At 45.8% G+C, this 25,731-nt stretch overlaps 1 protein-coding gene across 9 annotated transcripts in view; it reads right to left on the bottom strand.

The window, feature by feature from the left end:
• Positions 1-25,731, bottom strand: part of STAT4 (signal transducer and activator of transcription 4) — a 118,616-nt gene that overhangs the window by 86,325 nt on the left and 6,560 nt on the right. For 5 of the 9 annotated variants that reach the window (XR_012025074.1, XR_012025075.1, XM_072813278.1 and 2 more), the window contains exons 2-4: positions 25,089-25,184; positions 6,191-6,319; positions 4,508-4,652 (exon numbers count right to left, since the gene is read on the bottom strand). Coding sequence is in view for 6 of the 9 variants with exons in the window: in XM_072813278.1 (XP_072669379.1) it covers positions 4,508-4,652; positions 6,191-6,318 (273 nt within the window). In the remaining 3 variants the exon portion in view is untranslated. Of the gene's footprint in view, positions 1-4,507; positions 4,653-6,190; positions 6,320-9,939; positions 10,133-10,578; positions 10,598-25,088; positions 25,185-25,731 lie in introns of those variants that run through there. The other 4 variants (XM_072813281.1, XM_072813279.1, XM_072813280.1 and 1 more) reach the window with 4 other exon arrangements.

The following is a 25,731-nucleotide window of genomic DNA, read 5'->3' as shown; positions in this document are numbered from 1 at the left end:
CCCAGGACTCCAGAATCACACCCTGAGCCAAAGGCAGATGCTCAACTGCTGAGCCCTCCCAGGTGTCCCAAGAGAGAGAAAATCTTAAGCAGGCTCTGCAACATGGGGCTCAAGTGCATGACCCTAAGATCATGACCTCATCCAAAATCAAGAGTCAGACCGTTAATCAACTGAGCCACCCAGGCACTCCCACTTTAATTTTTTTTTTATGTCATCCTGTGGGAGAAGATAGGAAGGTTGTCATAGACTGCATATTTGTGTCTCCTCAATTGATATGTTGAGTCCTAACCCCTAATGTGATGCTATTAGGAGATGGAGCCTCTGGGAGGTGATTAGGTCATCAGGGCAGAGCCCTCAGGAATGGGGTTAGCATCTTTATAGAAGAAAACCTAAAGCATTCCCTCCCCACTTGTGCCATGTGAGGTCTAGTGAAGGGACAGCTGTCTCTGAACCAGGAAGCTGAATCAGGCACCCAATCTGCCCATACCATTATTTCCTTTCCTCTAAAACCGTGAGAAATAAATGTTATTTAAAATTCACGCAATCAATTGTATTCGTTACAGCAGCCTGACCAGAGATATGGTGAGGAAGATGAATAAGGAAAAGGGGCTTGCAATTGAAAGCCCAAGAACAAAGATCTAGCAAACTCTTAGGCGTTTACCCAAATGGGTTGAGAAAACATGCCCACCCAAAACTCTGCACGTGAATGTTACTGTCAGTTTTATTCGAAATTGCCAAAAATGGATCAACAAACTATAGTATCTGCTGCACACAAGGGAATATCGCTCAGCAATGATTAGAAATGAGCTCTCAGCTTACAAAAGGACATGGAGGAAACTTAAAAGCATATTCCTAAGTGAGAGAAGTCGATCTGAAGTCTAAATACCATATGAGTCCAACTATATGACATTTTGGGAAATGCAGAACTAGAGAAAAAGTAAAAAGACCAGTGGTTGCCAGGGGGTTGGGGTAAGGAAGGGAAGGATGAACTAGCAGAGCAGAGGAGATTTTAGGGCATCGAAACTGAAATGGTGGATATGTACGTAACATTACGCATTTGTCAAAACCTATAGAATTGGACAGCACCAAGAGGAAACCCTCACATCAGCTTGGACCATAAGCTAATAATAATGTACCACACAGGTTCATTCACTGTAACAGATGTACCATACCACACAAGAGGTTTCTAATGGGGGAAACTGGGGAGAGGCAGGTAGAGAGGGAGTATAAGGGAACTTTCTGTACCTTCTAAGCTTTTCTATAAATCCAAAACTGCTCTAAAAAATAGTCTGTTGGTTAAAAACAAACAAACAAACAAACAAACAAACAAAAAACAAGAACAGGGCAAAGAAAGCATTCTTGAAAGATTTAGGCATATATTTCTTTTTAGCAAATCCTATTCTTACCACATTCTTAACAGTTTTGTAATGCTTCTAACACCCCTGGGGTACGTACTAGTGTGATGAAGAAACTGAGGCCAGAGAGTGTAAATATCTTGGTGGGAGCTGCAAGCAGTGCTTCACAGAGCAGGATTGGCGAGGCAGTCCTTGCTCCCAGTCTCCACCTGACGCTGCCTCCCCTGCCTCCCCGGGAGGGGCAAAGGTGAGCTGGACGTCCTGCCCAGCTGCTTCCCACCCCAGAGTAAATCACAATATTGAAACCGGAGATCTCAGCTGCTGTCTAAAGAACTAAGTCTGTCTTACGCCAGTTTAATTCCCCTGGAACTGTATTGTTTGCTCTTTTTTGCTAAAATAGTTAAAATGGATTGCATTTAAAATCTCAGAGGATGAAAATGTTCAAACCAGATAAGCACAGTGTCAACAGACTTTGATAGGAGGCTTTTTTTCTCTTTTAATTCTTGAGGAAGCAGGAAGACTTGTTGGGCAGCTGGATGGCTCGGTGGTTGAGCGTCTGCCTGCGGCCCAGGGTGTGATCCTGGGGTCCCGGGATCGAGTCCTACATTGGGCTCCCCACGGGGAGCCTGCTCCTGCCTCTGCCTGTGTCTCAGCCTCTCTCTCTGTGTCTCTCATGAATAAATAATAAAATAGTTGACAATATTCTCTGTTACTATTTTTTACTGTATTCTGTTACTATTTTTTACTGTATTCTGAATTTATACAAATACCCGATAAGGACAGCTTACAGAACGAATGAAAGAGCAAGTGTTTTGTCTGTTCAAAATACCTTAACCAACCAAACCATTCTTTGAGTTCCTAGTTCGTAGTAGAACCACAGTGGGTACTGGAGGGAGTCAGGGAGGTCTAAAAAAGGAGGTCAGGCTTTGACTTCAAAGAGCTTGTGACCTGCTTAGACACATCCAGCCAGAAGAGATGCTGGTTATCTCGCAACCCACGCTCCATGAAAGATGAGAATACGGGCTAACATGGCTGAAGATTTCCTTAATACACGGGGACCTCCACAGGTCCTCTAGAAGTAACTGGGGACGGGGCTGGGGTAAGAAGGGTGGCACTGCACTCCTAGCCATGGAAAGAGGTTCAGAGTCTTTCAAGAGTGAGTTTGGTATGTTTGGGAATAAGGAGAAGATCTATTTTCGGGGGGCAGGGATGGTAAGGGAGCTGGAGGCAGTTTGTCGGGAAGGGTCTACAGAGATAAGATGCTTGAGGTGACATAAGATGCTACAGTGACATACGAGAAGAGTTTTTGCTCAAGATGAAATGTGAATGGGAGTTACTGCAGGTTCTTGAACTCAATCAAAATCTTATCTCCACCCCTAAAAAAGATGGGCTGTAAATTTACCCTTGATTTATCCTAAGAAAAATCCTGTTATTTTCCCCAGTCAACAACAAAAACTGTTCATTGGAAGCCTATTTTTTGCCAGAATAGAAACTCCAGTCTTCTTTACAATCCCAAAAAGTAAATAAGGATCATTCCGATTTACATGAAAAGATGTGAGAATTCAGAAAGATTAAGTGATTGTCCAAGGTCATATTGTGAGAATTTCAAATTTCAGAATTTCCAAAGACCATGCATCACCCATTTTACCCATCTGCATCCTTCTAGGCAAGTAACTTGCAAGATCTTTGCTTCTAGGCAAGATAAATATCATTGACACACACATACACACACACACGATACACTACATACATTTTAATTTTAGGCTTTGGGGGTCAATCTCTGCGATAACTATTCAAGAATGCCACTGCAATGTAAAAGCAGCCATAGTCAATATGTAAATGAAGCATATGGCTATATTCCACTAAAATACAAAGACCTGAATTTCATAGAATTTTCACATCACAAACTTAATTTATTTTTATTTTTTTTCAACCACTTAAAGATGTAACAACATTCTTAGTCATGAGGCCTCATAACAGGCAGTGACCTACTCACATCTGACTTCATATTTAGCAATGTGCTCACCCCTGTTTTAGTTTATTGATTAGAGCACCAAGCTAATGAAGCCCAGGTCAAATGTCTTATCCTTGTAAGAGACAGCTTGCTTTATACTGTGAAAAATCCTGTTTTGTTGGCAAGAAGCTATTTTCCTACCTGGCCAAGTGTTTTGCAAGTTTGTAGGGGATTAGAAGGGCAAAGACAGCTCAGTGAAATCCATACAGCAAACAGAACAACATCTATGTCCCTCCCACAAATGTTAGTAACTTCCAGTACATTTCTGTTACAGTCTAGATAAAAATTTCTAAAAATATATTCACTGTAACTTTGGGATTTTAAGAATGCCTCACTGAAAAGTGGCAGATGCACTTTTCATGTTGCCTGACACATTGCATAGCCACTCAGGAAATATTACAGCAGTTCCTATTCAGAGTTCATTATGAATGTTAGCACGGCTCAGTTTAACTCAGTATTAGCCTACCCTTAATTCTTTAGATCCCTATTTTCCCTCGCTTCACTCATTTAGCTCCTTCTTCAATGAATATTACACATCTACTATATATCCAGTCTTGAGGCAGGCGCTGGGAATTCAGAGTTGAATACTAAAGTTCTCAGTTTGGGGGAGAAGACAACTCACTGATGTAAAATATACTAAATGCCATGGTACAGATGTGTTGTGGGAACACAGACGGATGGGCTTTGCCTGGCCAAACCTTTGCAGAGCTAGAGGCTAGACAGTACCAAGAAACACTTTTGGGGGAGGTGAGACATGAGCCAAATCTGGAAGGATATATACAACCACAATACTAACTAGATTGTTCTAGGAGAGAGAAGGCAAGGGAAGAAACGGGAGACAGCCATGAACTTACCGTCTTTCAAATCTTCGCTCCAGTCTTAAACATAACCGGTAAATAGTCACATTAAAATCACACATACCTCCCCACTTATAGTGTATTTCAGATTCAAAATTTCATAAAAAGCAAACATTAATTAATAAAATAAAATGGAGCACAAAACTTAACATGATAAGAGAATTCAAATTTTCCCTCTTAAATCTGAATTGAAAATAACGTAAGGGTACATATTTAATTTTTTGGCTGAATTTAAGACACATAAATCCAAACATTTTTGAAAAAGTAAAATGCATTCTCACCTGAAGGATTTTCCTAATTCTTTTCAGATTGTGTATCAAGAGTAGGTTTTTCTCTTTGGAAACGCGACCTAACTGTTCATCCAGTTGTATTAACAAGTTTTGAAGAAGAATTGTTGCCATGGTTTCATTGTTGGAAGCTGCCTCCCTAAAAAACAAAAGTGTTATTATGCAACAGGAAACAACTTAGTAAAACGTCTACTTTTTTACCATACTAATTTTGGTAAAATCTATTCCACAGTGGCAAGCACTTAAAGTTTTTACAAATTAGACTGTACACTTCAAAGCATACTCAACATCACTAATCATTAGGGAAATGCAAATCAAAACATGAGGTACTACTTCATACCTAGTAGGATGGCCATTACTGAAATCCTCAAATAACAAGTGTTGGTGTGGGTGCAGAGAAACTGGGACCCTTGTGCCTTGCTGATGGGAACGGGAAATGTACAGCCATTGTGGAAAATAGGATGGATACTTTTCAAAATATAAGCACTGAGTTACAAACAGCAATTCCACTTCTGGGCAGATACTCAAAAGAACTGACAGCAGGTCCTTGAACAGATATTTGTACATCAGTGTTCATGTTAGTTTTATTCACAGTAGCCAAAAGGTAGAAACAACTCCAGTGCTAATTGGCAGATGAATAAACAAAATGTGGTATACATTTACATAGAATATCACTCAGCCTTAAAAAGAGAAGGAGGGGAATCCCTGGGTGGCGCAGCGGTTTAGCGCCTGCCTTCGGCCCAGGGCATGATCCTGGAGACCCGGGTTCAAGTCCCACATCGGGCTCCCTTCATGGAGCCTGCTTCTCCCTCTGCCTGGGTTTCTGCCTCTCTCTCTCTCTCTCTCTCTGTCTCATGAATAAATAATAAAAATTAAAAAAAAAGGAATGGAAGTTTCTAAAAAAAAAAAAAGAGACAGAAGGAAATTCTGATACATGCTACATGAATGAACCTAGGAAAAATTTGGTAAGTAGAATACACCAGCCACAAAAGCACAAATATTGTGTGATTACACTTACATGAAGTACCTAGAATAGTCCTATTCAGAGAGAGAGAAAATAGAATGGTGTTTGCCAGGACTGGGGGCCAGAGGGTGAGGAGTTATTGGTTAATGAGGCCAGAGTTTCAGTTTTGGAAGGTGAAAAAGTTCTGGAGATGGATGGTGGTGATGGTTTGTACAGCGACGTAAATATACTTAGTGCCACTAAACTGTATATCTACAAATGGCTAAGATGGTAAATGTTATGTATATTTTATCACAATAAAAAAGAGGACTATTCAAAGAAAAAAGGTTAACTGTACATGATAAACAGAGCTTTAAAGAAAGATTGTAAAACATAATAAGAAAAAATAATTATTTATATTGAGTCTGTACGTTGAAAATTGATGTAAGCGATAGGTTTACTTCTTGGCTTTTTAATATTTAGAAATTACTAGGATTTGGGCTTACAAAAAAAACAAAGTGCCAGAAGCACCAAATTTTCATCTACAATACATGAAACCAGAAAGGACAAGGATTTTCCTTTGAGGAAACTTTCCAAATCCTTGAAGAAAGTTCTCGATCTGAAATAATGTATGTACTCAGTCAAAAGCAGATCATAGGATAAATTCACAAGGATAGAGCATAAGGCATTTGTATATCAGCCTCTAAGGAAAATACAATAATGTTTGATCCTACCAGTCTTGATTTTCAATCCACTGAGCCAACAGATGTCGAATTTCCATAGGAAAGTTGTCATCGTAGAATTGATCTACTTGCTCCAAAAATTTGATTTCTAATTGTTGGACTTGATTCCACTGAGACATGCTATAAATGAAGAGGTAAAATTAGAGTTTAAAAATAACGTTAATGATTGTGGTACATGGCGCGCGCCTGGGTGGCTCAGTCGGTTGGGCATCTGCCTTCTGCTCAGGTCACGATCCTGGGATCTGGGATCAAGCCTTGCATCAGGCTCCCTGCTCAGCGGAGAGTCTGCTTCTCCCTTTGCCCTCTACTCCCTCTGCTTTGCTATCACTTTTTCTGTCAAATGAATAAATAAAGTCTTTAAAAAAATTTACTGTGGTACATGGGCGTTTTCCTTTGGATTTAAAAAAATTATTTATTTATCTGGGAGTGAGCAAGCACGAGAGAGAGTGAGCACAAGTGGGGGAGAGGCAGAGGGAAAGGGAGAGGGGGAAGCAAACTCTGCTGAGCGCAGAGAGCCTATGTGGGGCTCGAACCCAGGACTCTGGGATCATGACCTAAGCTGAAGGCAGACGCTGAACCACTCAGGCGTCCCTCGCTCAGACTTCAAAGAAAGACAATGTCGTCCATTAGTTAAGTAACTGGAAAAATTTTTCTTTTATAGTCACCCTATTTAAGACAACAGTAAAGAGACAATGCCTTCCATCCAAAGATAAAGCAATTCTTAGCTTTTCCCTAAGTCATCTCTAATAAAGGAAAAAAAAGTTCTCTGTTCCCAAACCACATCCTGCTTTGGTCTAACAGGAACTCCAGAATTTTCTCCAGAAAGCATTCACTCCCCCTCAACACCTCCACTCTGTCACACAAATCTGTGTCGTCAACAAACTCCTTTCCTTCCCTTGCTCCCTCTGCACTCTTGACTTTGAGCAACCAGAAGGCAAACATATTCAACTGTACCTTCTCAGAACCTCGTAAGACTTTCCGCGTGAAGCGCCCCCAATAAAAGTCTCTCCAACCCAACCCTTCTTTTTTTTTTTTTTCAACCCTTCTTTATTTCAGATGTGTCTGGCTTCCAGACTCATGCTCGCATTCCTAGACCTCTAGTCGAATGTGGTCTTTGCCTTATGAAGAGTTTCACGTATGCATTTCTGTGGGCTCTAATTCTTTCAGGTCGAAATATCTCTAAATCAATACATATTTATATTTCTCTGTATGATGATCCACTATGACTGTGCAGAGCTTTTAAAGTCTACTCTTCAGGGATCCCTGGGCGGTGCAGCGGTTTGGCACCTGCCTTTGGCCCAGGGCGCGATCCTGGAGACCCGGGATCGAATCCCACGTTGGGCTCCCGGTGCATGGAGCCTGCTTCTCCCTCTGCCTGTGTCTCTGCCTCTCTCTCTCTCTCTCTCTCTGTGTGACTATCATAAATTAAAACAAAAAAAGCAGATAGTTTGTTTATAAAAAAAAAAAAAAGTCTACTCTTCATTAGTCTCTGATGTGCACCTGACAGTGGTTAACCCCTCAGGTTAACTGAGGAGGAAACCACACTTGATATGTATTTGGCAGCCTGTCACAAAACAAAAGTATGCGTTTCTTCCACGGTACCCTACTCTGGCCAATTTAGAAGCTTTAGGCATTTCCTAACACAGGGGGATTAATAGGACAGTCTTAATTAAGTTACAGTATTTTGCTTTTTCCAGAGTCAAAGTTCCGATTGTTTTATCAGCAATTTTAGATCAAGGAACAAAACTTTTACATGGTTAATCACCACAATATTTTGGCCTACCTTGTAAGTAAGTTAAGATTTCTTTTGCCTATAAGGTCACAATAACATATTTCATATATTTCATATACATATTCCTCAGGTTTCAAATGGAACCATTCTCAGGGCACCTTTTCTCTGACCTAAATCTATAGAGGAATGTTTTGCTAAAAGAAAGGAACTGGAAAAAGAAATAATGTTTTATTTCTACATCATTTCGTATCTTGAAGACCTTTACATGCACCACTCTAGGCATGTTGTAAGTGCTCAGCGAGTGCTTGGCAAGGGAGTGGCAATTCTGGGGTGGCTACGAACGGGGCAGGTGGAGAGTAAATTTTACTCCAACTTTAGAAATGAAAAAAAAAAAAAATCGGAAGGACAAGGAAGATGACTCCTATCCAAGATGCACAGCACCCAAGGACCAATCCAAGGTCTCCTGACACCAGACGCCGTTGTCTTTGCAGATGCTGGTAGAGATAGACAGACAGATAGATAGACAGACAGACAGGTAGACAGACAGATAGATAGACGGACAGACTGATAAACAGATCCCATAAAACTGGGATAGTTGTTCCGGTGCCACAGTGATACTGTCCTACTAGGTCCTTGCCAACTTATTCCAGGCACCGGTGAGAGAGCAGGAGCTGCAAATGCCACTACAATGGTCACTGCTATGATTTGGACCAAGATCTGTTTTCTAAGAATTCACTGCACTGAACAGTGGCAAAGCTGGGGAGCTCAGTCCCAGGCCCCGGGGCCCCGTCTAGAGGGCGGCTGAGGCCCTCTCCCCCGAGGCAGCCCCTAGAAGGTCTGCAGTCATCCTTTCAGCCTCTAATGGCAAATTCTCGCATCACAAGGAATCTGGGCAACATCCCTTCTGAGAACCGAGCGCCTGTCTACTCTCCTGGGGCGCCCGGCGCGGCCCAAGGGCAGCTCGAGGCCTTGGGGGCCCGCACCCCCGTCGGGGCCAAAGCACCTCTTCCGGATGCCAGGCCCGGGCCCGGCCCACAGTCCTGCCCGGAGGAGCCAGCGGGGGAGCGGGGGGCTGGCGTCCAGGGCCACGGGGACCCCCCCAATCGTCCAGGGCCGTGGGAGCCACCCCCCCCCCGTACCCCAGGGCCGCGAGGACACCTCCCCCCCGTCGTGCAGGGCTGCGGGAGCTTCCCCATCGTCCAGGGCCGCGGGGACTTCCCCCATTGTCCAGGGCCGCAGGGACACCCCCCCCCCCCCCGTGGTCCAGGGCCGCGGGAGCCACCCTCGTCATCCAGGGCCGTGAGGACACCTCCCCCCTGTCGTGCAGGGCCGCAGGGACACCCCACCCCCCGTGGTCCAGGGCCGCGGGGACCCCCCCATCGTCCAGGGCCTCGGGGACACCGCCCCCCCCGTCGTCCAGGGCCGCGAGGACACCTCCCCCCATCGTGCAGGGCCGCAGGGACACCCCCCGTGGTCCAGGGCCGCGGGGACACCTCCATCGTCCAGGGCCATGGGAGCCACCCCCCGTCGTCCAGGGCCGCGAGGACACCTCCCCCTCATCGTGCAGGGCCGCAGGGACACCCCCCGTGGTCCAGGGCCGCGGGGACACCTCCATCGTCCAGGGCCATGGGAGCCACCCCCCGTCGTCCAGGGCCGCGAGGACACCTCCCCCTCATCGTGCAGGGCCGCAGGGACACCCCCCGTGGTCCAGGGCCGCGGGGACACCCCCATCGTCCAGGGCCGCGGGAATCACCCCCCCCCACCCCGTCGTGCAGGGCCGCGGGGACACCCCCATCGTCCAGGGCCGCGGGGACACCCCCCCCCCCACCGTCCAGGGCCCACGGGAGCCACCCCCGGTCGTGCTGGGCCGCGGAGACCCTCCCCCCCACCCCCGTCGTGCAGGGCCGCGGGCCCCGCTGCAGGGGATCCCAGGGCCGCAGGGGATCCCACGCAGGAGCAGGCGCAGGCGCAGGCGCAGGCGCAGGAGCAGGAGGCCCGGCCTACTCACCCGGCGTCGGCCCAGGCCTCGCGCGGCGTCCAGTCCCGTGGGAGGCGCCCTCCGCAGTCCCAGGACCCAGGACCAAGGACCCAGGACCGGCCGCGGGCGCCGTCGTCAGCCGCGGATTTGCATTTCTCCGCCCCCTCGAGGCTTTCCTGTGCGTCAGCCCAGAGGCTCCGGGACTTTAGTGGCGTCGGTTCCCACCCACTCTCTCTTCTAGAAACGCTAAAGAGCAGAAACCGCAGGCGGGAGCCGCTCGGCAGCCCCCCTCCCCGCCCCCCATCACTCCGCGTGCGCCGGGTGTCAGGTGCGGCAGGGGCCGCCTGGGGCTCCGCACCCCCTCTTGGGCCTTCCCGCGCTCGCCCGCACACCTCCCCGCCCGCACCTAGCACCTAGGTCCCTGGCTTCCTGCTCCCCCAGGCCGCTCACCCTGCGGCGCCAGCCCTAAGGAGGAGGGGGCGCCTGGGGAGGAGGGAGGGGCGCCTGCGGAGGAGGGAGCGCCTGCGGAGGAGGGGGGCACCTAGGGAGGAAGGGGCGCCGGGACCCGACCACCAGGCTCAGAGACCTCTGGGGCTCCAGGCCCGCGGGGTCCCTCACGGGGGGCGGGGGGGGGGGGACAGCCGAACCCAGAGCCCTGGCCGCTCCTACCTGCGGGGCCCTCCTACCACCTGCACCTGCGCGGAGCCCCGCACCTGGTTGCCACGGGATGCTTTTCTCCCTTTGTGACACGGGCCTCTTCTAGAATCACGGGTGGACGGAGCCTTGGCCTGCTCTGGTTCTAACACCTCTTCTGTACCTGGAAAGACAGACGGTGCCGGAGGAGCCACCGGAGTGACTCCATCAGGTGTCTCTGAGCCTGGGTGAGGCCAGATGTTGGCCCTCCCTCCCCAGTGATCTGACATATTTCCTCTCCTCCGAGCTAGAGGCTACTCCTCACACAGGAGTCCTACTAATGTTCAGGAACATGAAGACAAAATAAAGGAAGACAGACTGACCGAGGCAGAAAGAATGGCCCCATTTGCTTGCACAGGAGTCAGAGCAAGGTACCCCGGTAAGGGCCTCCCTCCCTCAGCTGCGCTTCCTGGGTTCTCCTCTCCCTCCTGACATTGTGATCTGATCACCTGCTTAAATTCACCCCTCTCCCTCCCACGAGCACCAGAATCACCAGAGTAAGTGGGTCAACTCCCCAAGCATACTGGGCGTCACGCCAGGTGGGCCTGGTCTTGGCTGCTGGCTCTGCTGCTCAGTCCCCACCTGCAGCAAGTCCCTAATGTGGGCTATCCCATAAGCTAGGCGCAGAGTCTGGTTCCTCTGGGGAGGCAAGTCTCTCCTGAAAGGTCTAAGTTCTTGGCACTCAAAATTCTGTATAAGTTGGTCTCAACCTATCCGGGAATCTCCCCTTCGCACCCCTTCCCCCCCCCGCCCCAATCCCTGCCCTGGAGCCCAGGATCCAAGGCAGCTGAGTCTGTTCTGTTCCCTAGAAGAACCTCTCCTGTTTCAGTATTGGTGCTCCCTTCAACTGCCGCTTCCTCCCCAAGCCGTCTACTTACTGAAATCCTATCCCTCTTTTTATAAATTTAATTTTAATTCCAGTGTAGCTAACATACAGCATTACATTAACTTCGGGTGTGCAATATAGTGATTCAACAAGTCAACAAGTCCAACAAGTCAACAACCCAGGGCTCATCAAGATAGGTGTACTCTTAATCCGCTTTCCCTATTTTGCCCATCCCCGCATCCACCTCCCCTCTGGTAACCTTCTATTTCTCCTCTGTAGTGAAGAGTCTGTTTTTTGGTTTGCCTTTTTTTTCTTTTTTAAATCCTTTCATCCTTAGTGAAGATTTCACTGATGACCCCAACCCACAGCATCTTTTCCCTGCTCTGAATTCTCATCACACTTCCCATCCAAACTAGTGCTGCCCAAGAAAAATAAAATACAAGCCACAGGTTTAAGTTTTCTAGTAGCCACGTTGGAAAAGGTAACAAGAACAGGCAAAATGAATTTCAAGGCTATAAATAATCCAATAATACAAAATATTAACATTTCAGCATAGAATCCATATCAAAGTTGCTAATGAGATGCTTTGGATTCCGTATTTCAAACTAAATCTCTGAGGGCGGGTGCGTAATTGGCACTTTGAGGAAATCTCCATTTGGCCTGGCCAAATGCTCAGGAGCCTCCTGCGGCCGGTGGCTCCCCTGTGAGCGCAGATCTAGACCACTCATTTAGCACTTTTCACTTCCTGCCTTCCAGTGTTAGTCATACTGGTTTTGTGCGTCTTTACCATCATTATATTCAACAGTTGAGCGCCTGCTCTACAAAGCCAATTCCGTTCTCTTCTTCCTTTTAAGGACCTCGCCTCAGGACTCCCTCAGCAGCTTTCAAACTGATCTCTTGACCTCTTTATCCTCTTAAAAATTGTTAACATCTCCAAAGAATTTTTGCGTGTTACTCTTCTGCATCAAATTCATATTTACTGTGTTAAAACTAAATCTGAGGAAAAATTACTTATTAAAAATTACCATCATAAACCCATTATGTGTTAAAATAAATGTTTTTGAATGAAAAACAAGTGTATTTCTAATATAAAAAAGTTAGGGAAGGGAGTGCCTGGCTGGCTCAGTAGGCAGAGCATGTGACTCTTGATCTCAGAGTTATGAGTTCCAACCCCACTTTGGATGTGGAGATTACTTAATAAAATCTTAAAAAAATTTTTTTTAATTAAAAAAATTAAAAAACTAGAATGAGTGGCATGGATTTACATTTGAAAATCTCTAACGTGTGGGCTGGGAAAAGACAGTTGGATTCTTAGTCTGCAGGAGCAGACTTCTGCATTTTATCTTTTGCAAAATATCGTTTTGGTTGAAGTATTTGAAGAAAACCGGACTCACACTGATGTGTAATTGGAAAAGGAGGAACATTTTTTTTAAAGACTATTTATTTATTCATGAGAGACGCAGACAGAGAGGGGCAGAGACACAGGCAGAGGGAGAAGCAGGCTCCCTGCAGGAGCCCGATGCGGGACTCGATCCCAGGACCCCGGGGTCACGGCCTGAGCCAAAGGCAGACGCTCAAACGCTGAGCCACCCAGGTGTCCCAGGAGGAGCATTTTAATAGCCTTTTCAGATAATCCTTCTTTGATACCACAACAAAACTCAACAAGTGATAGTTTTTTAAGGGTTGGTTGCACTGTGGAATGTGAAACTCCAACAGTAAGCTCTATATATACACTCACATTAAAATCTGTTGGCACATCTTATATTTTAAATGGAAATTTTACCCATACAATTTTGTAATATCATACATTGGTTATTTGGAAAACATGAATCCACTAAATTATGCAGATCTTGTAAATGCTCACACACTTCATCGTACAAGTCAGAAAATCGTATTAGTTAATATCGCCACTGATCTTATTAGAAAAGTATTTTTAAGCATTGGAAATTGTTAAGCCCAGAGGGAGTTTGCAAGTATGCAAGTTTTCCATATTCTAATTTTTGCTTGAAAACTTCAATTTTATTATTGGAGACAGACATTGCCAAGTGTTTTCCCTGAAGTGACAGTCACAAACCGTTCATTTTCAGGAAAACGTCTTCCAAATACCCAAGTCTGAATAACCACAGTTTAAGTCATTCTTCTGAGTAACGATGATGTTCTGTGACACTCAATCACACAAGGGCTTTTCTTGAGACGATCACCACACCTTAATGTGTGTACTTCTCATGATAGAATATTATGGAGACATTAATATAAAACGTAATAAAATTAATTTTCCAGCTTCATTGAAAACATTATCAGTTAAACTAGCATTTAAATAGTTTTAAGTGTGTGGTGATAAAGAGTACAACGAGGGGCACCTGGGGGGCTCAGCGGTTGAGTGTCTGCCTTTGGCTCAGGGCGTGACCTCAGGGTCCTGGGATGGAGTCCCACATCGGGCTCCCCCCAGGGAGCCTTCTTCTCCCTCTGCCTATGACTCTGTCTCTCTCTGTGTATCTCTTATGAATAAGCAAATAAAATCTTAAAAAAAAAAAAAAGGAGTACAATGACTTTTAGAGTAATTTGGCATCACAGCCTTGGTTCACACTGAGGCACCAACATTACCCACCATTGCTTTGGTACCATCAGTGCAAATGTCAATAGAGTGAAAAAGCAAAACATTATTATAAAAATAGTTTTATTTTCAGACAGATGGCCTTTCCTTAAAAAGGTCTTGGCGTCTACCCCCTGGGAATCTGCAGACACTTTTGAAACCTCTGCTCTGTCTACCGTATCCTATCCACCATCATCAGTTTATCCAGTGGTATATCATGAGGGAATCTGTCCTCAGATGAACATTTTTTTTTCTTGGTTAAAGCATCTGCCTTAAACCTCTGTCTACCGTCCTGTTTCATGAACTGAGTCTGGCTTCTAAGAACAGGTATCTCTATGTCCACTTTACTTTTCTTTGTTAGAGTCAAATAAATAGCCAGGTCCCCAATTTCTTGGCCCTACATGGACCCTGGTTTCATCAGTCCCTTAGAGTCAAAGACAAAGAAGAAAGGCAGGGGGAGGGGAGGCTGGAGAAGTAGGAGAAGAGAAATAAAACCAAAGAAAAGCACATCGTAGTGAAACCCCCAGTTTGCTAAGCTCAAAGACCACAGCAGATTCTTGTCCCCCTAGAATCCATGCTCCATTCCCCCTAGTTAAATCTCTATTTCTAATTTTTTTTTGCCTCCCCTTAACTGGGAAATATCAGATTATAGACTTGCAGGAAAGTCCTGACTGTGCCACTTTCTAGCTACACAAAGTCAGCTCAGCTATGTAACCTCTCTAAGCCCCAAACTCTGTAAAAATGGGGATAGTATATCCGCCATAAAATTGCTGGGAAGATTCAAAAATCTAGTGTAAGGAATAAGATAAGAGAAAACACTCGACAAGAGCTGCTCTTAATAGAATCATAACAACCAAGTTGGGAGGCTTTGAAAGTGACTAGGATAACTCTCCTCCCCTTCTCTCCTCATCCTCCGGATGGGTTTCCAAATGGAGACGAAGAGGGGTCAAGTGAGATAGGCAGGTTCACATCTGTGCATCAGAAGCCGAGAGGATACAGTCAGTTCTTGACTGCTTTTTCTTTGTCTTTCTTTTCTTTTCTTTCTTTCTTTCTTTCTTTCTTTCTTTCTTTCTTTCTTTCTTTCTTTCTTTCTTTCTTTCTTTTTCTTTCTTTCTTTTTTTTTTTTGTATATTTTTGTATTGGTGCTGGATTTGCCAACATATAGCACACCACTCCCGTCCAGTGCCCCCCTCAGTGCCTGTCATTCAGTCACCCCATCTCCCGCCCACCTCCCCTTCCACTACCCCTTGTTTGATTTTCTACAGCGTCTGCGTCTGGGGGAGTCAAGGGGAGGAGAAGGGAAGGGGCTACCACTTTCCCTGACATTGGTTGTGAGCAAGCTCCACCTTCTCCCAATTCTTGTGCGAAGAATGTAAACATTTGTTCATTTTCATGTTTGTGGAAGCACCTTACCCGTCCCATCCAAGCTTCCTTTCTAATGTGTCCTTAGGAAACTAGAGGGAGTTAGAGTCCGATGCTGGGTACAGAGAACGCGCATGTACAGACATGCTGAACTCCACGGTAGCCTGTGCTAGTATCAAATGAGCACGACAGCGAGGGTAACTGGGACAAGACAGCGTGGTGTGGGTCTCAGCTCATCTGGAGGCAGGTCCCTCAAGCTCCAGCAGAACAGGGGCAAGGTCTACAAAGGGCTTTAAAGATCTGTCTTGTTGTATCCTCAGGACCGGTTTCCAAGGACTGTGCTCCCTCTACTGCCACCTCAGGAGCACAGCAGTTTATAAATCACAACATTCCTCCAACAGCCTTTTTTCAGCTCCAACTGCATGCCAGATGGAGTGCTGAGATTTACAGGCATTGTTTTTACCAATTCCTCACAATTCTCTGAAGTATTAAGGATCATTCTGATTTCTAACAGACAAAGAGATTAGGCTTAATGAGGTTAGAGGGACTGGTCAACGGGAATCAGATGGTAAAGGGCAGGTTCGGGAGTCAAACTCAAGACTGTCTGGCTCCAGAAACATTTGTAATCATTGGCTTTACTAAAAATCTTATCTACTCATATAAGAAACACAATGAATTTCCCAAAGAGCTACGGAAGAAGTAAGTTTAAGGATCCAAACGCGGATTCCAAAATAGAGAGGCTCATTGGATAGTCTATTAATCAAAGATGATGCGTATACTCTGATTCTCCAGATTTGCCTTGCTATATGGACGGTTAGCCATGCATTTAACAGTCCTGCATGTGCCGGGATGGTGGCCACATTGCCAACAGATTTCCAAACCATTTAGCAAATTATGTGGTTCTACAGCATCCTGCTTATAGTGTGTGAAAGGTGACTGTTTCTACCAGTGTGTTTCTGTTTCTACTTCTGTTTCCATTTAATGTACTTTTTCATATATTGGTCTCTCTCAGAATTGAATATTTAGTGGATCAGAATGAAATGTCATTTTCCTTGTATTACATCCATTCTTTGATGGAATGCCTCATCCCCTTAGTCTGTTCTGAGGGCTCTTTCAGTTGACTTGCCTTGTCCAGGCACTTCATTTTCACTAGGACTGCCACTACCTTTGATAATTATAATAATATCTAACATTTATAGGTTTATAAATGCTTAAATAAAGTCAATATAAAGATGTAATGTACATCAATTCTATCTAAATGCCAAGTTGAAGAGGGTAGAGGAGATTATCCTTCTGTCTCTCTCAAATTTTTTTTAAAGATTTCATTTATTTATTTGAGAGAGAGAGAGAGACTGAGCAAGAGAGAGCAAGCCAGGGACGAGCCAGAGGGAGGAGGAGAAGCAGACTCCCTGCCGAGTAGGGAGTCTGAGCACTGGGATCATTTCCTGGGCCAGAGACTGATGCTTAACTGGCTGGGCCACCCAGGCACCCCTCTCGACTCTCTTCGCTTAGGAAAAAAAAAAAAATCCTTGGTTAAGCTGTTTGAGGTAGTGAGAGAAAGCAAAACAAAACAAAAATGGATAAAGGGCTCCATTTAAAGGCATAGATAGAAATTGGGAATGTGGAGCAGATAGCAGAGAAAAGAAAGGAAGGGAAAAAGAAAAGATATAAAGGGAGCTAAAGAGGAGGAGAGAATGGGAGAGAGAAGAAAACATGGCACAAAACTTGCAAAGAATAAAGGAGCTTAGTAAAAGATTTCTACTGGTGAACTCTAATGACCCATATTTAATGATCTATATTAAATTATGTTTTTTCTCTGTTGGATACCTCCTCTTTCTCCTCAGGCTTCAGAATGACTGGTTTGGTTTTTATTGTGGTCATATTGAAGGAAATGAAAGAAAGGAACACCAAATCAAAAAGAGGTGTGGTGTATCTTTCCACTTACTGAGGTCTTTGGTGTATTTCATTAATGTTTTGTATATAAACCCTAAACATTTTTGTTAGGGTTATATCAAATTACTTTTTATAGTCTTTTAAAATTTCAAATTCCAGTTGTTCATTGCAAGTAACTTTCGTATATTGACAATGTATCCTGTGATCTTGCAAAACTCCCCTATTAGTTCAAGAGGGTTTTTGTAGATTCTTTGGAATTGTCGGCATGCACCATATTATCTGTGAATGTTTTATTTCTGGAAAACTTGTATTTCTTCTTTTAGTTCTTCCTCTCCAATTTGCCCTTTATTTCTTTTTCTTGTCTTATTACACTACCTAGGTCTTCCAGTGCAATGCTGAATAGGAGTGATGAGAGAAGATATCCGTGCCTTGTTCTGGATCTTGGGAGGAAGACATTCAGTCTCTTACCATTAAATATGTTAACTCAAAATTTTTCAAACATACCCCTTATTAGGTTAAGGAAGTGCACTTCTATTCCTTGTTTTTTGGAATGTTTTTTTACATTGATATGACCATATTTTTTTTCTTGTTTAGTCTGGTAATGTGATTAATTACATTGATTCTACAAAGTTAAACTGGTTTTAGATTCTTGGGATAAACCTCATTTTGTTGTGATGTATATTCCTTTGTGTATATTGCCAGATTTAATTTGTTATTATTTTAAAAGGATTTTCAAGCACTATTTTTATGAGAGATATTGGTCTGTAGCTTTCTTTTCTTGTAATGTCTGTTTTATTTTATTAGAGTAATAATGGTCTCAGACTATGTTAAGTGTTTCTTCCTCTTCAATTTTCTAGAAAAGACTGTGTAGAATTGGTATTATTTCTCCCTTAAATTTGAAAGAACTCACTAATAAAGCTATCCCTGCCTGGAGTTTTCTTAGTGGAAAATTTCTACCTTACAAACCCAATTTTTTTTTTCTTATTGAGGTATAATTGACATATAACATTATACTAGTTTCAGGTGTACAACATAATGACTTGATATTTGTATATATTGGTAAAATGATCTTCACAGTAAGTCTAGTTAACATCCATCCTCATGCATAGTTACAATTTTTTCTTGCAATGAGGACTTTGAGGGTCTACTCAATTTTTTAGACAGAAAACTCTTCTGGTTACCAATTTCCCCTTGAATGAGCTTGATAGTTTGTATCATTCAAATAATTTATCCAGGGCAGCCCCGGTGGCGCAGCGGTTTAGCGCCGCCTGCAGCACACGGCGTGATCCTGGAGTCCCGGGATCGGGTCCCACGTTGGGCTCCCTGCATGGAGCCGCTTCTCCCTCTGCCTGTGTCTCTGCCTCTCTCTCTAGCTGTGTCTCTATGAATAAATAAATAAAGTCTTAAAAACAACAACAACAAAAAAGAATTTATCCATTTCGTCTAGGGCTGGCTTCAGCAGCACATATGCTATCCATTTCACCTAAGTAGTTGTATTTGTAGGCATAAATTTGTTAATAATATTCTTTTTATTCCCTTAATTATAATCTATAGTAATGTCACCCCTCTCTTTCCTGATATTGCTAATTTGTGTCTTTCTTTTTTCCAGGACAATCTGACTAGAAGTTGATCAATTTTATTGATCTTTTGAAAGAACAAGCTTTTTGGTTTCATTGATTTTTCTCTATCATTTTTCTGCTTTCTCTGTCATTGATTTCTGCTCTTGCCTTTATTATTTCCTTCTGCTAACTTTGGTTTCAATTTGCTTTTCTTTTTCATGCATCTTAAGATAGAAGCTTAGGTCATTGATTCTTCTAATATAAGCATGTAAATCTTTCCCCTTTAGCTGTATCTCACAAATTTTGATATATTAGAGTTAAATTTTCATTCATTTTCTTCAAAATCTTTTCTGATTTCCCTTGTGATTCCTTCTATGATTTATGGGTTTTGTTTTATTTTAGAAGTGTGTTCCTGGTTGGATCAGTTGGTTAAGCATCTGCCTTTGGCTCGGGTCATGGTCCTAAGGTCCTGGGATCGAGCCCCACGTGGGACTCCCTGCATGGTGGGGAGTCTGCTTCTCCCTCTGCCCCTCCCCCCAGCTCATGCTCGCTCACTCTCTCTCTCAAATAAATAGATAAAAATCTTTAAAAAGAGAAGTGTGTCATTTAGCGTCCAACTATTTGGAGATTTTTCTAGGTATCTTTTTATTTATTTTAACTTAATTCCATTGTGGTTGGAAAATATACTTTTTTATAATTTAAATCACTTTAAATTTGTTGAGTTGTTTTATGGCACAGAATATGGTTATCTTGGCTAATGTTTAGGATGCACTTAAATGAATGTGTTCTCTGTGGCTGCTGGGTGGTGTTCTGTCAATATTAATTCGGTAAAATAGGCTAATAGTGTTAGGATTTTTCTTTCACTCGAGACTTTTAGCCTATTTATTCAATTATTATCATCAGAGGAATGTTTAAATCTTCAGCTGTAATTCTGAATTTTTCTCCAGTTCAGTCACTTTTTGTTACATGTATTTTGAGGCTTTATGTGTAGGTGCATAAACACTTGGGATTCTTTTGTCCAATTGATGATTTTTCCCTATATGATTATGAAATGACTTTTTAACCGTGATAATATTTTTTTTGCTCTGAAGTCAACTTTATTTTGTATTTATATATCCACTTCAGCTTTCTTTGATTCATGGTAGTATGGTATGCCATTTTCCTAATATTTTACCTTCAACTTTATTTTATATTTGACATGGGCTTCCCACAGGTAGCATAAAATTGGGTCTTTTTTACCCAGTTTAACAATTTCTACCTTCTTTATGGATAATAAGCTTTCTCCACTCTGGCTGTTGAAAGTAAATCCCATCCTTAGCTCTGCATGAGCTCTAGAAGTTCTACTCACTCCTTTTTAGTGGTTTTATTCCCCTAACTTTGGGTAGTTCCTTCGTACACATGCACTAATCAATACTCAGCAGAATCGGGGGCAGTGGTCCACAGTCTCTTCTCTGGTGCACGGCCCTGTGAAACTTAGTCCGCTCGGCCTCCCCAAACTCTTGACTCTGTCTTCTCATCTTGGGAGACTGTCAGGCTCTGTTTGCGCTCCCTCCTTCTGTGCCACAGTATGGAAACGCTCTCCAGAGAGTGAGATAAGGCAGAGAGAAAGCCCAGTTCTTTACTTCTCTCAGAGATCATTCTCTCTCACTGTCTGTTTGCCAATGCCTGAAAACCATTGTTTCATATATATATATATTTTTTTTTTAATTTAAGTTTTTAAGGTAGGAGGGTAAAGCCACCCCTGGAAGGGCTGCCAGATTTGGGGGAACAAAGCAAGACTTTCAGTAAAATCTGAATGTTAAATCAACAGCCAGTACTTGTTAGTATATGTATGACCCATACTTATAGTATAAGTATGTTTAAAATACAAATTTAATGGGGTTTCTTGGATTTTATCTAGCAACTCCAATCCCTGTTAAACCCATCATGCTCAAAGCAGAAGTCCCCAGACACTCTTTTAAGGGGCAGAGCTATGTATTTGTTTTGAAATCCATTCAATTCAGTATGAAATATTTACTGAGCTCCTGCAGTGTGCTTATCACAATGAGAGTGACTTAAGGAGGAATTTTCTTAAGGCTATATCAACTGGCAGAGAAGAGAAAATACACATAGGAAACTAGAAGTGCTCAGTTGACCTACAATACTAAGCATAAGTGTCACAGGAATCCAGAAGAGTTAAAGGCCAAAATGAGTTGAAGAAGTCGGAAAATACAGGAGATATGGCTAACGGAAAGAGTGAAGAGTGAAAGAATTGTGCTCGGGAAGGCGGAGGGCAAGGATGTTCTGTTTGCCTAAAGAAGCTAAGACACCGATGAAGGACTCAGACCGGCATCCTTCCAGACAGCGAGGAAAATAACCTGAACAAAAGAAAAGATGCCTTGGGCGAGTCATGATAAACAAGGCTAGCTGGTACCAGGACATGTGGGAACAGTTGTTCAGTTTGTTCACTGCGCAAAGGTGCCCAGTTGGGAGGCTCAGTGGGGACTGAGGTCCCAACTGCTCCGGTTCCAGGACATGAGCTTCTATGCGGGGCCTCATCTAATTGGAAGAAGGGATGCTTTCTCCTACTTCTAAGTTGCTTCGTGGGACATTTGAGGTCCCGGGGGGTTGGGGGGGGCTTCAGGATCTGCCTTCTGAGCAGACCCATTCCTTCTGTGGCTCTGAGCCAGGTCGCCAGTCGGAGTCCCTACAGGGAAGTGGGGGCAGATGTTAGAAGGTGCAGCACCTCTGAGCCACAGACCTCAGGGTCCTGGGCTACTGTGGGAAATGAGCTGGGAAGGGAAGGGATGAAAGTCAACGGTCGGAAGGAGCAGAGTGGCTGAGCACGATGAGGTGACAGGGCTTGGCCTAGGACCCCCAAGGTGGACAGCAGTGGTGCCACCCGGTGAGGCAGGCCCTGGGCCAGGTGCACCTAGCAGCCAAGAGGCGGGCACGGCTGTGCTAACCGGTGCCTACACATCTTCTGTCTTTGGAAATTCTCCCAGGAGAAGCTGCAAAGCGTGATTTTTAAGGAAAAAGCAAACCTCAGGGGTAGGCATAATTCATCAGCCCCCCCAGTACATCCCACGAAACCCAGCGCAGCCCTCGCCCGTGTGAAGGCCACCCGCGTGCCCTCTTGTGCCAGAGCCCTGCCTCCCAGCCCGAGCCCCGGACGTGCTTGCCCCTTACCTCCCCGGGGTCCCCCCAAACGAGAGAAATAGGAGGAGGGGACAGAGGAGAGTCATGGCAAACACTGCCTCAAATAGCAAGAGAGGAAGGAGTATCTGGAAGATGTGAACGAGAACAGCTACTTTCTCTGTCTCCCCCTTTATCAGTTTGATCTTAAAAGAATGAGGCAACCAGATGCAGACCCAGCTGGGTGGAACTTCAGCTTCATGTTTAGTTTTGTCGCCAGCGTCTCACACTAGGCTCTTTATCTGGGGCCTGCGAGGGTTGTGGTTCTCTTTACAGAAAAAGCCTCTAGCAGAACTTCGCCTGCTTGGAATTCCTTGCCACAAGAAAAAAAAAAAAAATCCCCAAAGCAAAGGACCACCCGTAACAAATAAATGATTTATGAAAAAAAAAAAAAAGTCGAAGGAAGGGGTAAATCCTTCCTTCTTACACAGAAATTATTGAGGGCTGCGCTGTCCAAAAGCCAGCTCAGGTGAACCAAACTCAGACGCCTCCACAGATCCCAGAAGGGGAGCCTGTGTCTGAAGCTCCACTGAGTGAAAATAAGAAGCTAAATCCTGAAAGTGAAGGGTTTCCAGCCTCCTTCAGTTGTCGGCCTCTCAAGTCCCCGCTGACAGGAGCCGCGCCGTCCCCTCCGCGGGGCCTGCGGGGTCCTGCCCGGATCTATGCGAGGTCAGAGCAAAGGGGGAAACTCTCGCACACAAGTGACAACACAGTTTTGGGTGGGAAAGGGCAACTTTAAGGATGGCCCGTCTTATTACAGACCTTCCTGTGTTGGTCGAGTTGCAGAGATGGTCCTTTCCTTAGTTTGGAGGCTGGAACGTTAGCCAAGCAGCAGAGGGCACTGTCCCCCCAGTGAAGCCACCTCCCAGGCAGCCGAGCTGGGCCTTGGGTTCCTTTCACCACAAACCAGATTCTCTAGGCTCCCGTCCAGTCCATCCGTCTCGAGATGGCCCGCAGGGTCTCCAGAGTCGGTGACCAAGCCCCTCCTCGCTGGCTCCTGGCTCTGGCCCAGGCAGTGGGGGGGCCCCTCACGGGGGGGCGGGCGAGGGGAACCCCAGGCCTTTGGTCCCAGGCCTTTGGTCCAAGGGTTCCAGGCCTTCCCTCTTGGCCTTGCTCGCCCCCCATACCCGCAGGGCCACTCTGGGAGGTTCATATCCAGGGGAGACCGGAGCCAGGAATTTGGTCAATTGAGAGAGAACCTGTCTTTGCCCTTTATTTATGTGGGTTTGTCCAGGTTTACACAGAGCGGTAGAGCCAAGATATCGGGGTCTCGCTCCTCTCCCAACATTCGCGCGTCACCTGCCAACACAGATCAGCTAAGGGAGGACACTGCTCCATGTGTGGACGCACCTCCGGACAGGCCCCCTGGAGCCTTTCCAAACCAGTTGCCACTTTGAGATCCTCTCTTTTGGAAACTTCTAGAGCCACTACTGCTTCTGCGTTGGCTGGCCAGCTGGTTTTTCCAGAGAACATTCTCTAAAGACCCAACTCGTTTCTTACGTTGAGGCAAGGCCTGTGCATTCCCTTCCGTCCTTGAAGCAAGGGCCACGGGAGCTCACAAGGAGGTTGCAGGACAGGTCGGCGTCCTGACAAGCGCCGTCACGACAGAAAGGGTTCATCATCGTTCGTTACATGAAACAACACTCGTTCCCCTAAGCACCGAGGTCCAGGGTAATGGACTGTCTACTCCAGTCCCTTCTCAGTGGCGCCCCACCTGCAGGTTGAGGCTGGGGAAGCTTGCCGTGTGCGGCCACGTCCGATGGCACGTGAAACGGTGACACGATCGCATGGTGGTAGCTTGTCCCCTAAGTATGGCGTCCCCTTGCCCATGTCTGCAACTGCCCCAGGTAGAAGAGAGGTGTGTCTTAATGGGGTACCCTCTAAAGATGCTCAAAGCAGAAGCTGAGGTTGTAGCAGAGGGCTAGGTTCCCACGGCACTTCCGACGTCACCCCAGGAAGGGCCCTGGGTGTTGCTTAGTAATGAGGACGAATGATTTCATAGAGTGGGTGGCAAAGGAGAACAATCAGATGCTCCCGTTACCGCGTCGCCCCGGTGAAGGGCGTAATCCCCGGAGAGGGATTGGCCCTCTTGTTGAGGCCGAGGCCATGCAGCAGAGCCCCACTGCCCCCCGGCCTCCTCTGGCAGCCCTGGGCACCCCGCATGCCTCACTGGCTGCACCCACGCCCCACTTCTCTCCCTAGATGGGAGCTTCCAGGGCAGCGCGGTGCTTCTCTTGGGAGATAAGCCATGAGCACATGTCCCGGCCGCAGGTGCTTCACGCTTGTGAGGCTGCCGGGTGGCGGGACAAGGGCGGGACAAGGGCGGCTCGGAGGGCCAGCCCAGAGCCCTCCCGTCTGGACGGCCTCTCGCCTCGGTGTGCACCGCACTGTGCAAACCCGGGCTCACGGGCCTGTTGTCTCCGGCCGGTTTACTCACCTGTCTTTATTCAGCAGCGCCGCCAAAACCTTGGTTTCTCGCCCTGAGGCCTAGGTCTTTCTACCGATGGACACTGTGCCCCGTTCCTGGGCATGTTTCAAGGTCAAATATGCAGCTGATTCAAATTCTCAAAGCGAATTCTTATCATTTCAGGGCATGGGAGCCCAGAACCATCCAGACCGGCTGCCACATTCCCACGTCACTGTGGGCTCTATTGGGAAGACCACAGAAGCCCCCACCCGGCGATGCTTGGTTTCCCGCAGCGACCGAGGCTCTTGGATGCCTGGTGGTGACCCCGTCTCCAGGATGGTGAGGGCTAAGCACCTGGAATTATCAGTGGCCTCTTCTACCTACAGCACATGGTACTGAATAAAGACATCATACGTCCCTGGACCTACTGTATCCAGAGCCTTGAAGCCCCGAGCCTACCACTTCACCTCGAAACCAGTCCCTTTCCCCCGGAGCAACTCGCGGCTGAATTCCTATCAGAAGCAACCACTTATTGCCTGATCGATAGAGTATCAGTACAGTACCCAGGCTACGGACCAGCAGGGAGGACAGAGGGCCCCAGAGAGGGAACCGAAACGGACAGGAGGTCGTCGATCAAGAAGCTGCACTCGAAGCTATGGGAGGGCCACTTACTTCACGGCGAACTTGCTGAATTGGTTGAAGTTTTGCAGGGTCACATCTGTTATCCTTTAACATTTCGTGGAGGATGGAGGAGGAAGTGCCAGCATACTGGGAAAAGAGCCAACGTAAAATGGTTGAAAAATAAAAGGAAAAACGGTTTTGTTCTGAAAATTAAAGACCTATGAGTTCAGCTGCTATAGCGAGGGGGAAAATAGCCACAAATGTGACTAGAACGAAGTGTTGGCTTTACGTGAACTGCACTTCCCCCCAGACCAACCTACATATTTTAATCCATTGACAAACGATTAAGTAAACGAGAGCTGTGCATCAGGGCTGGCGCTGCCATCATACAGCCGAGCCAGAGAAACCGCGGCAAGGCGCGGTCGCAAGTTTAGAGAACAAAGGATCTCTAAGAGCCGGATACTAGTGCCGGGGTCTAAAACCAAGGGAATTAAAAGAATCGAGGATGCTATACCATTTTCTGTCCTTAAAATATTGAATTTTTGCGATGCCTGGGGGGCTCAGGGGTTGAGAGTCTGCCTTTGGCTCAGGGCGTGACCCCGGGATCCTGGGATCGAGTCCCGCATCTGGCTCCCTGCAGGGAGCCTGCTTCTCCCTCTGCCTGTGTCTCTGCCTCTGTGTGTGTGTCTCTCTC

The sequence above is a fragment of the Canis lupus genome, chromosome 36, assembly GCF_048164855.1.
Source record: "Canis lupus baileyi chromosome 36, mCanLup2.hap1, whole genome shotgun sequence".
NCBI classification, from domain to species: Eukaryota; Metazoa; Chordata; class Mammalia; order Carnivora; family Canidae; genus Canis; species Canis lupus.
Note: the sequence above shows the minus strand (reverse complement) of the source record. Positions and strands in the feature narration are given on the sequence as shown.